Raw genomic sequence first — 16,591 nt, 5'->3', positions numbered from 1 at the left:
GTAAGTTGCTTACTCTCATAGTAGCTTGACCTACAGTGCTATTTAGAATTGCTCTTGGTCTCATCCTACATGGGACATTTGCTGTGGCTCTGGAAGATGGACATCCAGCTCTCGGACTGTTTCACATCAGGAGCCACAGTGTGGTCCAGAGCAGACTGTTAAACACCTGAAGACAACAGCACTGCCATGTGAGGGTCTCCTGCTTTAGGTGGAAGCCTAGCCTCAGCCCAGCACTGAGAAAGGTACCTTAGAGCTGATGAGAGGTGTGATAGCCTCCAGCGTGGTAGAGACCAGAGAGATGAACTGCTCCGGGTTCTGCCGGTGAACTTCGCTGTAGAACTGTGCAAGCCAGTGCGCATAGGCTTGCAGCGCTGCCAGGGACTGAGCGTGGCTGTGGAGGAGCAGAGCAAGGGTAAGATACATATGTGGGATAAAAGGTACACAAGCAGGACAGCTGCAGAAGGGCACAAGTCCTGAGCATAGTGGGTAGTTTTGACAGCATACTGGGAAAGAATATTGGTATTCTTAAAGCTGGCAGCTTTTTCTTTAAAAATTGTTTACTACTATTTTTTTTTGTCCTGGACCCTGTACATTCAAGGCGTATTTAAAAGTGTGCTGTAACTGGACTCACCCACTGAGCAACAGCATTAAGCCAAAGGTATAAATTGCTACAGGTCAAATCATAATCAACTAGTAGGTTGACCACAACCATACTTTATAATTTTTGGCACAGCACCACATTAAGATATTTGATTTCTTTGCGACCACGCAGACAGGTGTCCTCCAAATGTCTGACAATGTACCTTTGTTAGGCTAGCATTAGAAAATGGATCATAGGTTTCTTCAGGGACATTGGACAGAGAAAAGGATGAAAACTGCTCACTAACGGATCATGGAAAAAAACTCCCAAATTATTTTAAACCAGAAAAGGAAAGAGACCATTAGAAGAACATCATCTGCACAAAACTCAGTGCTAGTAACTTGGGATTATTAGGAGAAATCCAGGTAACTATATGATGGAGTCAAGTGGGGGTTTTCAAGGAGCTGCTATACATGCAATTGCAAACTAGAACAAGTACTTAACGTGCTCAAAAGGACAACCTTAAATTTTGCTCACAAAACACCAGCTGGCAGGAAACAGGTTTGTACTACACAGCCTTAGGAATGAAAGGTCTCTAAAAGGCTGTCAGAGTGCTGTTCTATTACTAGCAGCATCAAGATTTTACACTTAATGTCAACTTCTGGATCGAAGTCATTCATTTGTTTCAGAAATGGCTCGCAGAGCTGGAAGGCATATGTTTGTCTTTGAAGCAAAGGACTTGAAACCCTATACTAGGAAAAACATCTTTTACCTGAGCCATAGATCTGACTTTGGTAGCAAAAAAATCCATAAACTGGAACTACATACTGACAGTGAATCCATTTCTTAGAATACCACTATTGTAACGCTTACATCATCATTTAATTACACTGCAGAAGAACTAAGCTTTTACAGCCATTAGTACAGGGCAGAATAACAGCTTGCTTTTAGAGCTAATAATAATGGGCATTTTTACTTCTCATCATGAATATATTTTTCTTTAAATAACCCGAGTACATGAATTTAAAGAAACAATGGTCCAAAATACTTGGCAGCAGCCTTGACCTTCATCAGTTAAAAGAAGGTGCTTTCCTGGTTAGCTAGCAATCACTGGAGAGATGCGTTTTTCAGAACATTTGCCAAGCAAGCGGTTAGAACGCCAGACCAAGGAGATCTAATGCCTCACCCACCCCATGTAGGTACCAAATTTGGATACAATCATTTGCAGTGTCTATCTCATACTCACACATCGATAAGGTCAGGTTTCAATACAGATGGTACTGCAGTTTCGATGTTGTACAGTTTAATCTGGGATCCATATAGCGTAACTTTTACCAACCTGGAAGTGAATACATATGTGGTAGTGTAAAGGGACTGTAACATGGATATACACATGTACAAATCCGCTTGAACATCTCATCTGAATGCAGCTCTTCACAACTCTGTGTCAACATTTAGTTAATACATAGACAAGATTTAGACCATTTAGTTGAAAATAATTTAGAGCCTATTTCACTGTTTGTGATAAGATGGAACAAGTATGATGTTCCTGTCTGGGAATGAAAAAACAGAACCAAGGCAGCTGTGTAAAGCCCTGAAATTCTGTAATTTGCAACTATATGCTAATTAAGTTTCTTGGAGGGGAAGAACCTAATGACATCTGCCTTTCAGTTTTCACAGGTCAAAGATTTTGGTGATTTAACTTCGAGATACAACTTTGAAGTAATCAAACTCTACATCTCATTTCATTGCATCACAAATGCAGATGCTAGAAAACAGGTACCTCAAACTTTCTAAGTGACTGATTTTACTTAATCCCTCCTATTTAGTTATTTCTTTGGTTAAGTATTTAGAAAGCTATCTGGGAAACTTAGCGCTGATGAATTAAATGTAACTGGCCATTGAGTTCTTCGTATCTCAATTTAATCAGAACAAGGGGAGGCAGAAAGAAACCTTGGTTTTCAAACTCACCGCAGTGGTGACAATTGCTCCTTGTACTGGTGAAGAGACAGCAAACTCCCCCTCCCATACCTACCTCTCCACCACTGTAAGAGCATCATTGAACCTGGCAGCAAACACATCACCAGTGAAGTATTCTGCTAAACGACCAACAGCCTGCAGCAAGGAGCTCAGGTCCCTCAAGGAGCAGTGCAAACGGCGGCAGTCATTCTCTGCCGTGATGTTCAGCCTGTGACCTGAAATGACGTTATGGTTCATTAGCAATGAAGCCAAAAGACTAAAGTGTAAATAATCACTTGTGCTAACAGCCACTATGAGCCTAGCAATCTGAAAACTCATACTTTAAAAACCTTGTGCCAGAAAAACACACATAACCTTGTGACTAATAAATACAGCTCTTTGGGACAGGAAACCTAATTACAAAGCTACAGGAAATGCAAAGTTTATTCTAATTACATTACAAGCATTCTTCTTAAATTAGCTTGGCAGTGGGTCATAGTTCAAATCTCCAAGTGACTGAAATACTCAAACTGAGTAAGACAAGTTCAACTCTTCCAGCTGCCACACTTCATATTCCTCTTTAAAGGCTGAAATGGATGTTACCAACTGTTTCATCCTTTTACACATTTCTTTTCTTCTAATTGGTACTAATAACTATGTAAAAAGGAGCCTTTTTGGTTATCCATTGACATTAAAATGCAATCCCAGCTCTGTGGAGAAGGTCACTACCCGGACTCCCTCTGCTGGCTAGAGTGCAATTAGCATTCCAGCAGCAGCATATTTGGAACAAGAGTGTATTTGCTTCTGATGTGAAGCATGGTTATTCACTTTCTTATTTCTCAGCTATAAGAAACATATTGATAAGTAGATCTGCCAGTCTTACCACCTATGTAATTGTCCTACCACTTGGCTGCATATACCTGGGTCTCCAAGCACTCCAGACCTTTTACTAAAAAAGCAAACACGTCCTGCAACACCACATTTCAAAGAAAATCTGTTTTTCTTTCCACTGCCTGTATTTAATCTCGGATTAAGTTTTCAGCAACAAGCTTGCCATTTTGTACCACTGGCACCAGCATACTATCATCCAGTTCTGAATTCCCAGCTGCATCTGAGCTACTTCTGATCTGTCAGCTAAACAGCCAGCCCACATAATAGCTTCTAATACAGATTGTTGCTACAGCATTAAAAACTTATACATTGCATATCCTAGGTCTGAAATGATCCTAAAATTGGAAGTACTTTTTTCCTGAACTGTCTACACAACAATCACCATTCTGCCATGTATAGCAGTATTGAATATCTAACAGATTCCTGTACTGGTCATACCAAAAAACTTGAATATAACCTTAGCCACAACCTTCCCCCATACAGATCTCACTACTACTACTTTCCTTATTTCTCAGCAAGGAGCAACAAAGCTACGCTCATGCATATTCAGTTGAGAGCACTGGTATCTTTGTAAACTACTTTATACATGAAGGCTCCCGAAACGCCAGCTGGATAAGGCTTCAGAAACTGCTACTACATCCTAAATATTTCATCTTCTCATTGATTCACAATGGTTTTAATTCAAGCCTAAATAAAAATGCTCCTATAGTGGACAACTTCACACCAGATTTGAGCCCAAAGCAAACAGGAGTGCAACCTTTTCTTGAAATAAATTTTAGTGGGAGGAAAAAAGTAACCATTATCCATCCATGTTAGTGTAGTATTTGATGCTGCATACCTGTTCTTAACACATACAGTATCTTCATTTCAAGTACTAGAACAAGGGAAGAACCATCCCAATAAAAAAAATAAATCACATTATCAGATTTTTGTCTGCTATTGGAGTTTAACTACTGAGCCATTAGACACCACAAGTATTCAGATCCTCAAGAGAATACGGAAGCAGCAACACCAAAGCAGGTCTAGAGTGGTTTTGCAATCAGCTATTCAAAGAGTGAGGACGGCAGTGCTGGGTGGTGGTTGTTACCTGTTCCTGAAGTGACCACAAACTGCTGGAGTCCCAGATACACTTCCAAGTTATCCTGCAGAACTGGAAACTAGAAGAGACAAGAAACAAGCATGATTTTGGGGCTTGGCAGACAGTTAACAGCCTACTACTGATCGCTCTGTTAGAGCACAGTTTTCTTCTTTCTCCCTAGCACCTTCAAAAAGACATTTGGAGAAAAGGCAAGTTGCTTGTTCTGGGCTGATCCTGCATGCCACAGCTTCTCACGTCTTGACAGCTGTCATGAAAACAACAAAGGTCACCACTCTGGTGTCGTAGCTCCCCTTTCCCACAAATACCAGCAATCAGCCTAGTAAGATAATGGTCTGACAAGTATAAGTGATGGCACAGCATGCCACCTCTGAATATACAGATGGATGTATAACCCGGACCAAACAGAGCAGAGGAAAGGCAGAGCCTGGAGCGCAGGAAGCCTGCATGGCATCCACCTCACCCATAAGTACCAGTGTCTCAAAATGCAGCTAACCAAAATATTATTCAAAGAATTTGAGTTCAGTGCCTCTGTAACAGAGTACAGAAGGGAAGTACTGCAGTGCTTTGCCGGTGAGCTGAAGCCCCATGGGGAAAACAGCCAAGGGAGCAAACACCACAGTTGTCATGCATCCTGGTCTGGGAACAAAGCATTAGCCTAACTCCATCATTCAGGACTGACAGCAAACATGCCTGATTCTGGTGATACTTCAGCTGAGCAACAGGTTACGCTACCATGGAGGAGCGTATTGTGCACACAGACTAGGAAGCCTTCTAAGCAGCTTTCAGCCAGCCAAGGTACTTCAGTGATCTGTATTAAGAAATTATTTGTGCTGTACCTGAATGCATTTGTACACATACAGGACAAAATTGCACACTAACCTTTTCCTTGTAGGCATCCCATCAGACAGAGTATTTTCCAACACTTTCAGTCTGGCATAGTTCTACTTAATTTCTATTGGCAAAAGTCACCACATTTAAGGTGGTTGGTTTTATCAAAGTTCACTCATCCATCAGCAGAAGGAACTGCAGCCTTTCATTGTCCACCATGGGACACAGTAATGGCAGCTGCTGTACACTGTTTTAATTATTTGCTACTGATAGACTAGCCACTGCGTTCAACAGCACTGCAGACTACTGTGAAAAGCACGTGAAACTGCTTGAGCATCTCCCAGATTATCCAGTAAACAAAAATGAACTAATGCAGGGCTCAAGAAAGCACTCACTATCAAGTTTCTAACATGCCGTGCCTAATTAACAGTTGAATGTCTTTGTATAACTGCAGGAGAACTATTTAAAAAAACCCAAACAGATAGTCTTCCTCATGTTAATGTGTTACCTTAAGGAAGCCACATGCTCTTCACCATATGACCCATATGCTCACTGTGCTCACTGAAACAGCTGCTCCATTTGTTTGCCTCTTGCTGACTCATGCTGTGCCACCACGCTGCAGAGCAACTTCTACTTTTGTATAAGGACTATTTTGTTCACTACTTCAGAGTTTCTGGTAATAGGCTTCTAGTGCTTAGCTCAGCCAGAATGTTTTTTAAATAAAAATAAAAATTAAAAAAGCAGTTCAGGTCAGGCATCTTCTGCCTCTGCAGCAGCTTAATCTTCTCTGCTTCTTGGGAATATGGTTCAGAGGTCCAGGTCTGCAGTGTCTCCAGCAGAATTAACAGACTTGCTTTGAGATCCCACTACGATTACTTGCCTTTCTTCTCACTCAGCAAGAAGGCACTAACTACTCTGAATTTTGGACTCCACTGGCTTACAGCCTCGAGATCTCCTCCTCAAAAACCATTATAATGCTACAAACCCAGACAACTTTTATACCGCCGATTCTAGCAACAGCACTGGCACTAGCTGGAGAGAAGCACTTATCCATGTTTATCAGATATAATTCCCAATTGTCCGAGGCTCTCTCTTCAGCATTTATATGTAGCCTTTCATTTAAACAAAGATTTCACTCTCCTTAAAACCCCAGTAACAACGCTCTCGTCTGCCCAATTCACAGCACTGCCTCCTAATATAAAGGCCAAGATAAACAGCAATGAAGGATTGATTGCTGCCAAATATTTACACTTTGAGAGATGGGAATTTCTAAAGAGTTTAGTGTCCAGCAAGTAGGACTTGGATGCTCACTAAAGTACTCTCTTCAAAACACACCACGAAATCTGGCAAAGCCAAAAAAACCCAAGTTTTTTTTTCCTTCAATTTCTGGTCTCCCCTTGCCAAGGTTTTGCATCCAAAACCAAATCTCCCTACTTTTTTGGCACTGTGGCCTCTTTCAAACAGCTTGCAACAAACTCCAGCAGTTGGTGCTCATTTCACATTGCACTTTTGGTCTGGATAACTACTTACTAGTGTGGAGAAGGCATGAGTTGGCAAGAGCTCCATGACTTTTGCAACCACTTCCAAGCTCTGGCGCAAGTACCGCTGCCACTCGGTCTGCTGCTATGGGAAGAAACACTAAGGTAAGCACAGCACTTCCAGAGGGAAACAGATGGCTTTTTGTAGACTAGTAGGTCTTAATTGATGTTTGGGACTAGCTAGCTCCTTTCCAGAGCTTGGCTTTTGCAGACACCCAGATACCGAAGAGATACTGCTCTTATGATTCTCATATGCTGCTAGACATCTGATGGAGGATAATTTTACCAACCCATGCTTTGAGCGTGTGTGCATATGCTTCCCTGGAGTGTTAAGGCACAAACATTCACTCCTAAAGCACAGTTACTGCTCAGATAACAAGCATCCATTATGCAGAACAACCTGCCCTTCCAGTGCTCTGGCCTCATCCATTTTGGCCACTTACTCCATTTTTACATTAATCAGTATTGAGATGATGTTTACCAATACCACCTTAGGAGAAATAAGCTTAAACGAAAGCACCAATAACATATACAGCTTAAAGCTTTTGTCTCAGAGATATTTCAGCATTTACATTCCAAAGCAACCACACATGGACACCTGATGCCTCTGATAATCAAAACATAAGCATCTATATTTTTTCCCCCATAAGAACCAAGTTAAAAAAAAGTCATATCTTTTCAGTGTGACTTTAAGTCCATTTTTGTCAAAAGCATTTCATACTGCTTTAAACCTCAAACCCCACACTGAATGAAGAAGCAGCTGTCTAGCTTGTACTCTGAAGTACAAGCTCTGGGAAAGACATTCCCAGTGTTACCAGTGCAAGAGTTAATATCTGGACCTGCAGCTGTCCTTGTTTAACACTGCTCCTTACATCATCATCCAGTGTCTCGTCATCCAGCTCCTCCAGCTGTGCCTGGTTATACCTGAACTGGATTCGATTCAACACCTCTGTCAGCAATAGAACCAAGGCGTCTTCGTACCTATGACCATGAAGAAGACAGAGCAAGAGTTTGATAAAAAGTTCTGCAGAGATTGCTGTGCCCACAGCCCTTTCAGCAAAGGAGATATGTAAAACAGATGACAGTTTAAAGTGGGCCACTGCAAAGAGCCTGCAGCACAGCTTTACGGCTTTGTTGAGGAAACACCAAGCAGACCCTGGGCTTAAGAATATAATGTAATTTCAGGTAAAAAGGTACCTGCAAGGAAAGAACTTTGGTAATACCTGATATTCCTCTACCTCTGAAAGGGAAAGGGAGAACTGTTAGCAACAGAAGCTGCCCAAGAGTTCAAAACAGGAAAGGTAGGAGTGGCTTGCCAGGAATAATAGCAGATGTACATGAACAGGAGGCACCAAGGGCCAAGTTGCTTAAGCTGCTCCTCAGTAGCCTGTCTGGTGCTGCTTTTTGGGCAGTGAATGAGGAACAGATGAAACAGGGCAGAGTTACTGCTGTCTACCTGAAAAGGGGGCCTCCCCTGAGGCTATTTGTTCTGCTATCCTCTTTCCCTACACTGTTGGCAAAAGAATTCAGGCCCTTGTCCTCTGAAACAAAGCCAGCACTTTTTCCACTTGTACTGTAACACTAAATGCATGTCACTGAAAGACATCTTTTCGCCTCTCAGAGCTATGAAGCTGGTACAGAGCACAGAAGACCTTCCTCATTGATCACCTAAGAATAATGCCAAGTTGCAAAATTAGCACAGAGCCACCTGAGCATGCAATCATTCCTGGTGACACAATGCCAAAGTTTGGGGATTTCGAGGGGGTTTGGTTTGATTGTTTTAAAAACCTCCTTTCTCAAAGCAGCTGGGCTCTGATGCAAGAAGTCATGCTCTTTTTTTAGGTGAGATCAGGTTGGAAAATTAGGCATTAACATATACTAACAGATATTCAGAGCATAATGCAATCTAAGTGTCAGACTAGTCAGCTGTGTCACTAGCTAAGCAGCTGAAAGCTCTCTGTGCAAGGTGGCTGAATCACCATCTTTTCCATAATCAGATGGCATAACTCTGGATTCAGCAATTTATCCACTAGTAAAAGTCACAATGGGTATAAAATGCAAAGTTTAGAAACCACAGAACAGGAAATTTCATTTGTGCTCTTGTGGCGTAACCACTCCCAGACTGTCAAACTGCAGCATTCACACATCTGAGAGTGCGCAGGAAACTAGCTGTCAAAGTTCTCACTAAGGACAGGTAGTTCTGACAAAACAGTACAAACTTCAGCCACTTATATGCTTTTTTTATTTTATAGTCTGACATATCTCCTAGAGATAGCTATTGTTTGTTTCAATTTTCTCCATAACAAACCATTTGACACAAAGATAACACACATTACATGCACATTAGCCAGATGAAGAGGAGCAGAATGCCAAGGCAGAGTTCAACAGCGTTAGGCAGAGAGCAGCAAATTAGGAACAAATCATGACGAAGTTCAAATGCAAATACCTACTACCTGAGAAATTAAAAAACCACAGTTCCCATGCTGAAAGGAAGACAGCTGTCTGGTGTAAGCTAGTTCCATGTTTGTTCTTTGTGGTTATGATGCCATGCTGTCTTTCAAAAACCAACCACTTATATTTAGTGTGCTTAAGGGAAAGAAGCTTCTTTCTGCATTTAATAGAACATGATATGGCACAAGCCGTGGCACTTTTAAGGCTCCAAAACTTGAACAAGATACCAGTATATTCACCAGATTTTTAAAGTGGCAGCAAAGGGATTTTTATCAAAAGAGGGCCACCCATTTCAGGATACAGCACCTACAAAGGAAGAGCTGCCAATGACTGTTGCAATTGATACACACAACTAGCATCAGAGGTAAGCAAGTGGAACTTTAACTTGCAAACACAGTCTCATCAATATTTCTCAGAAACACATCCCCAATTTACACAGGAATTTTAAAATCCTAATTAAATAAATTTTTTTTCCTTAATCCATTAATTAGTTGTATGAGCTGTGTGAACACTTACTAGGCAACTTACTCCGTTGTCTCCTCCCCTAATATGTGCTAAAATGTGCTCTGAGAAGTATAACACATTTTAGCAAATTTATTTTAGACTACAAAGCTTTCTTCCTCTGGCTGCTGAGTTCACACCAACATATGTAAGTGACAGTTTTTCTACCTTAACTTGCTCAGTTTGAATTCTTTTGAATGACTGTGAAAAATTGAAGTTTACACTGTTTATATTTTACTATTTCAGAAAAAGAAAGGACTCGACCACATGTGAAGTTGAAGTAAGCAATAGGTTATTTCTCACAGTCCTTCCAGGGTGACCATGAAGTCTCTTTGCAGCTGTCACATCCTGACAGCTTCCCAACTGCTTACCTGTTGAGTACTGCTTCTTTGTCTGCAAGACGACTTTTAATTTTGCTAGTCAGATAGTCCAAGAAGAGCGTCCAGATGTCTAAGCAAGAAAAGTAACCTTCATGGGTAGGCTGAAATACACCAAAATTCACAATTAATATCACAAACTATGGCAAGGCTGATTTCACACAATGAAAATACAAGTTAGCATCCACTTCAATCCATGGGAAGAACTTCTTGCTTTATTGAAAAATTTCTAGGAGGTCACTGGAGAGATTTATAGCTGTCAAAAGATGAGCAAGAGCTTTTGCACAAAGGTGGGAAGCCAGGAATTACAAGGCTGGTTTCAGCATTAGCCCATCTCACATGGCTTGCTGCATCACCTTCTAGCATTTTATAGATCTGCTTCCTTGTCATTATTCACATGTGGGGGTAAAAAGGGCTGAGTTGCATTGTGACAGCTTCTACAGCAGGGTTTTGTTTTGGTTTTTTTTTTTTTGTAATACTAAAACTGAAAGTTACAAGGAAAGCCTCAGATAGAGTAAAAGCAGCAGACTGAGGAGAAAGAAAAGCATCCCCAAACACAAAACAAGCAAGCTAGAGAGATTTTTCCAGATAACATTGTCCATTCCAAGGACTAGCAAAAAAATGAAAGCAGAAGCAAAGTTAAACAGCAGACAAGTTGTTCTTGCAAGCTAACTACGTGTGACCCCTGTCTCCAACTAAATCCAAGAGCACATGAAGCCATTTCCAAGTCCTCAGCACTACTGGCGAAGTGCCAGTAAGACAAGTTAACTGCTTTTTTGTGGGCTAACTTTAAGTATCAACTTCACTGGGGAAAACAAGCTAGCCCTGCCATAGAAGACAACAGAACAGAGAACAGACAGAGGACAAAAACAATGTCACAGGGCTGTACCTGATGAAAAGTGTATTTGAACAACAATGCCAGAAATTCAACCACAGGGAACTGGGAGTAGGATTCAATTCTTCGTAGGTGGACACTCACAAAGAGACGGAGAAAATCCGTAAACTTCTCAATGTAGCTACAAGGGAAAGGAGAAAACACAACTGAGAAAACATGAGAGATGCCACAAGGGAAAGCAATTTCATCGAAATAGTGATAAAATTCACTCAAAATCCTTTCATTAAAAAGAAAGTTACAATTAACAGCCAGTAGAACAATTAAAATATAAAGCCCTGCAACAATTACCTACAGGACGGGCAACCCTTCATTCCATTAATACCTGAAACAGCAGAAAAGACAGTCTAGTCAAAAGCAACTTTAATACTCAGATAAATATAATTGAGTTCAACCAGGCCTGTAAATAAGCACGATCCTCCCCCACCCTAGAGAAATAATTTAATAGCAAGGGTCATCTTACTGATGTAGATAAGATTAGTGAAATAAACTGTACCACTGTGGAATTCAGCTGGAAGCAAGAAGTTAATGCAGGAGTTAGCAATACACGTGTTAAATTTACACGAGAGAGTGGGAGAGCCATGGAGTTGAGAGCTGGAAAGGACAGTTTCTTCTGCAGTGCAGATCAACTATCCAAAAGTTTCTGAACTGAGCCCAGGCTTTTGTGACTGAATTAGACTATAAAGATAAGTCTTTCGCCAAAGCATGGGACTACTCAATGCTTGGGACTGTACAAAATGAAGGTCCAAAAAGAAGCCTGCTACCAAAATTTCAGGGAGTCCAGCAAGAGCATGACCTCAGTGCAAGCCCTGGGGGTCTCAAGTATGCAGCTGGGGAAAAATTACAGAGACCACAGTGGGGTAAACTTTTATTGGGGAATAAGAACACGCCCTGCACAACATGAGCTTCATCAAGGTTAGAAATCATCTTCATATCTATCTATAAAGAAAAGAGTTAAATACTCCATCAGGTCACAGGACCAATGCATTGCAGCATCATACACAAACAGGAAGAGCTCCAGCAATCCAATGGCAAGGCTGTGTGCAGAGAAGTCCATCCTTCCTACATTGCAAGAGCTCACTTCAAGTTTTTCTTTTAAATACAAAGTTAGGCTTAGCAGAGTTTCAGACATGCACAAACAGCCTGATTTTACTGTACTCCTTGCTCTTCTCTTCTGCAAACTGGTTGTTTGGTTTTGGTTTGGGTTTTGGTTTTTTTTGGGGGGGGGGGAGGGTTGAGGAAGGAACCTCACTCTTTCTAATGAAAATTCACTCAAAACCAGAAGCATTGCCAGCTAACAAAGAGCTGCAGCACTGTTGGTTATTATAAGCCTACAAAACCACACAATACTTTGAATATGCAAAAAGATTAAATTTCCTTTTTATTTGGCACTGCCTACTTGACAAGAGATCTCTAAACATACCTGATCATGGATCAAACACTTCAAAAGTAAAGCTAGCAAAAGAGTCCAGACCCAAACACCTCCTTCATTCTTTTAATTTTTATTTTTGAAAGGTGCTCTGATCTGAGACCAGTCAAATTCTTACTTGGCCCCTAGCTCTGCCAGACCCAAAGCCCCTTCTGCAACCACTGAGCCATTGCTCAGAACCTTAATAGCCATTTCCCATATTTTGGGATCTTCAAGCTAAAGCCAAACACAAATAAAGCAAAAGACAGTTCAAGCTTACTCTTTTTCTAGACTAATTTGGCAGTACCAACTGTTCACAACCACACTGATTTTGTAACAGAAAAAAAAATAACCAGCACCACGAGAGGAAGGGAAGGAACAGACCCAGGGCAGGCAGTTTGTGAAGACAGCAATCTACAGAAGTTAGTTTCTTCAGTGCCAATTTTGTTCAGGATTTTTTTTAGTCCAAGCCAAGATGACACTTTCATGCATTTAGTTTTGGACATAAAAGTATAGCTATGCCCTTAAGTGACAAAAGGAAAATCCTCGCATCCTTTTCCACAGAGAGGACAGAGTCAGCTCTGAGAAAGCTCCACTCCTCCAGAAGCCAGCTAGATTTTTCCAGTCTCCAGAATATCTTAGTTACATCTGTATTTGAGACCTTAGCAATGAATAAAGAGGGGTCTCACAATTACAGGCACCAAAAATCTCTGTGGCTAACGTGTACGCAGCAGAACGTAACAATATGGCAACACCATCTCTGTGAAGGCCAACGCAGCTACAGACCTTCCACAGCCTTGCCAGTGAAGGCTTGCTGATGTCTTCCATAAAAGAATGAACAAAGTTAAACAAGGGATTGTGGGTTTCCAGGAGAGCTTTTCTGAAATCCAGAGTGTAACTCCTGGCTCTCTGTGCCCATATCTTGTATGCAAAGGTGGCAGATTTCTACACATCTTATTTCTAGGAAGTGAGTGATACTGAAGTCAGAGCAAGTTAGTAAAAAAATGAGCAGGTAGAATTCACTGTTAAACAGAAGTCACGATCCCAAAGTTATATGTGTATCTAAAGGTATGGGAAAAGGGAATTTTACAGAAGAAACATGCAAGTTCTCTCTACAAATGGACCCACAGTTTTTTTGCTAAATTTCTTTTTTTCTCTTAAGTGGATATAAAAAACCAACAAAAAAAACCCACAAAAGGTCAAAAGCCTTGCTGCTGCACCTGGGAACAGAAATTTTATACAGCAGCACCAGAAATTTATTTCCACCATCACGTATCTGTAGCAAGATACTGAGCACATTTGCACAGTTGCAACCTATTTGCCAACATAGTCTGCCAGCCTTCCCATGGCAGCAGGCCTGCAATGAGAGGCAGCATCAAGTCATCACCTCTTCCACCACCCTGCCAACACATGGATTCAACCATTCAACAGCAAGTCAAGTATCACCTTCTCTCCTACAAGTAGGAATATCCGATAAGAAATAGTTGAGCTGTCTTAGGCAACAAGGATGGTAGTAACTTTCCAGAAAATGACAATACGCAGCCTCCCAAGATGCTGCCACTTCCCTGCTGCCTCCAGTCAAGCATGCCAGAGAGCCTCTGTGGTGGAGCCATTCACCGCTGCTGTGAATGGAGTTCCCCAAGCTGTCTTTTAGTGGTGTTTAAAAAAGTAAAAATAAAAAAAGCAATCAGAAATCATCACATCTCCATGAAGGGCAGGAAACTACTTTATTTTCTTTCAAGTCATGACTTGCAGAATATCTACCCACTCTTTGTATGTTTGAGTTTAAGCAGAGAAGGCAGATACCAACCAGGAAAGGGAATACTGCAATGCCTTTACCTCACTGAGCCTCTTCTGTTTTCTGTTACAACTGAATGAAGGGCAGGTTCAGCTCTTGTGCCACCTCAGACCTGCAGTCAAACAGTAACGAACGGGGGAAAGGGGAGGAAGAGGGCAGGAAAGAATACAAACCTGTGCCACCACGGTCCCTTAGCACTCAGCCCCTTATCAGAACCTTACCTGTGGCCACCTACCTTTCTGCCTGTCTCCCCCAGCACAGTACTCTGAAAAAAAGGCGATTAGACACACCATGCATGACCGCAAAATAATACAGACAGTCCTTTAGAAAGCAAGAGGCCCTAGCACAGCTACTTAGCTGTTTGGTTGCTGTTACCTTTCATCCAGTTCCTCTAGCCGGCTCTTCACCGTATGGGCGTTATTCTCCTTGGTAATCTTCTGCAGGAGGTAGAAAGTCTGCTGGAACATCCGTAGCAAATACTCTTCGAACTCCATAGGCACGCAGTTCTTAGACATCAGTTCATTGATGCAAGACATAGCCAAGACGCCAAGTCGGCCACGCTCCTGTCCCAACACCGAGTTCTGGCTGCTGCCGTTGACAGAACACATTTTCCGAACACGGGTGTCGCAGCCAAAGCGAGCAAAGTGGAAAATGGTGGTGAGGAGTGATGGGGTGATACTAGTAGACAAAGGGATCCAGCTGAAGAGGTGTGCCAGGCACTCCAGTGCCAGGGAACATATATATTCACTTTCTGTATCAAGGATGGGAATTGGCTGGTTCAATAATTTGGCTGCACTGGGACTCTGCAACAGGCTACTTAACAGGTCACCTAGGAAACAAAACACACATCTGCATTATAAATCAGGACAACTACCTTCAAATGGTACAACTGCCAGCCCTACCTATAAAGGAAAAGCCATCAGAGCCTCCGGCGTTTGTATTCAGGAATTTTCTGAAGTTTTGTCAGATCAAGCGAAAGTTTAAGCAGCAGCTTCACACAGCCCTTCTAGCCTTACTGGGAAGCACACCCAGTGTTTTGGAAAATAGCAATGCCATGGGGTGTATTTTAGGAATTTATTATAAAATTCACTCCCCTCACAAGGTCGAGCATCCTTGATGTAAGCTTGCACAAGTTCTGGCACATCCACATTACACTGAACCTTGGCAGAGTTGCTTCTGCTTGCACATGAGTTTGTGGATGACTTAAGAGCAGATGTTCTGAGTCAGACCAAAAAGCCTACTTAGTGCAGTACCCTTTTCTCAGTGACCAAAAGCCCACAGCAGGCACAGATCACATTTCCCAGCCTCCAACCACTCACATTACAAAGGTTTCCAGAGGCAGGTGGGGTCTGAAGAATTCTGCACAGCCTCAGGCTTTACCTTCCATGACTTTATCCGGTCTCCAGCTGAAGCCACATAAACTTAATATTTGCAACATCCTGTGACAGAGTTCCACAGCTTAACTATACATTGTGTAAAGATGGTTTTTGTTTGGGGCATGTCAGCTGTTAGTTTCATTTCCTACCTCCTGTACCCAAACAGGGAAGAGAAATTCTCTCTCCATTCACCTTCTACATATCACTGAACAGGTTTCTATTGCAGCTCCTCACTCTCAATTTCTTTGAGAGAATGAAGAGTTCTACTTTTCTTGTTACTTACATGGAAGTCATTCAATACCCTCAATCATCTTCACTGCCCTTCTACAAAGCTTTCATTTCTACTCTACACCTATTGACATAGGAAGACCAGAACTGCAGCCACTATCGAAGGTGTGGATGAACCTTAAATTCCATACAGCACCATAGCAGATATCCATTTTTGACTCCTACCAATCCGAAATTTTTGTAGAATGATCTGGTGTAATTCTCAGAAGTTAATCCTGCACACTGAAGGCAAGTTTGAAGCCCATGATTTGGCATGAGATGAGTACTGCTCTCCCTGCCCAAACACAGGTTCTACTTATCTGCATTACTGTTTCACCTGCCATTTGCCCAGAGGCACGCAAGATCTTCCTGTAGGTCTTCAGTCATACCTTCTTTCTCACCATTCTGACAGTCTCATGCAGTCAGCAACCCTCCTTGTCTCTTTACTGAGCCCTTTTCCCAGGTCTCTAACAAGTATGTCCATGAGCACAGTCCCAAGCAGTATTCCACAGGTGACCTTCCCCCTCATGGCAAGAGGGGACCATTTCCGCTTACCTTTTATATCCTACCTTCTAACCAATTAATCAACAATCCAGAGACTCCCTTATCCCTGATGGCCTTTGCTT

General features: G+C 41.9%; 1 protein-coding gene across 5 annotated transcripts in view; it reads right to left on the bottom strand.

The window, feature by feature from the left end:
- XPO6 (exportin 6) overlaps window positions 1–16,591 on the bottom strand; it is a 38,997-nt gene that overhangs the window by 10,260 nt on the left and 12,146 nt on the right. For 2 of the 5 annotated variants that reach the window (XM_010567004.1, XM_010567006.1), the window contains exons 6-15: window positions 14,698–15,151; window positions 14,558–14,587; window positions 11,114–11,240; window positions 10,219–10,328; window positions 7,768–7,876; window positions 6,888–6,980; window positions 4,518–4,587; window positions 2,616–2,775; window positions 1,827–1,919; window positions 247–391 (exon numbers count right to left, since the gene is read on the bottom strand). In XM_010567004.1, the coding sequence (XP_010565306.1) occupies window positions 247–391; window positions 1,827–1,919; window positions 2,616–2,775; window positions 4,518–4,587; window positions 6,888–6,980; window positions 7,768–7,876; window positions 10,219–10,328; window positions 11,114–11,240; window positions 14,558–14,587; window positions 14,698–15,151 (1,391 nt within the window). The remainder of the gene's footprint in view (window positions 1–246; window positions 392–1,826; window positions 1,920–2,615; window positions 2,776–4,517; window positions 4,588–6,887; window positions 6,981–7,767; window positions 7,877–10,218; window positions 10,329–11,113; window positions 11,241–14,557; window positions 14,588–14,697; window positions 15,152–16,591) is intronic. The other 3 variants (XM_010567005.1, XM_010567007.1, XM_010567009.1) reach the window with 2 other exon arrangements.

This window comes from Haliaeetus leucocephalus, unplaced genomic scaffold (assembly GCF_000737465.1).
Source record: "Haliaeetus leucocephalus isolate CR32 unplaced genomic scaffold, Haliaeetus_leucocephalus-4.0 Scaffold224, whole genome shotgun sequence".
NCBI classification, from domain to species: Eukaryota; Metazoa; Chordata; class Aves; order Accipitriformes; family Accipitridae; genus Haliaeetus; species Haliaeetus leucocephalus.
This window is presented reverse-complemented; position numbering and strand designations above follow the sequence as displayed.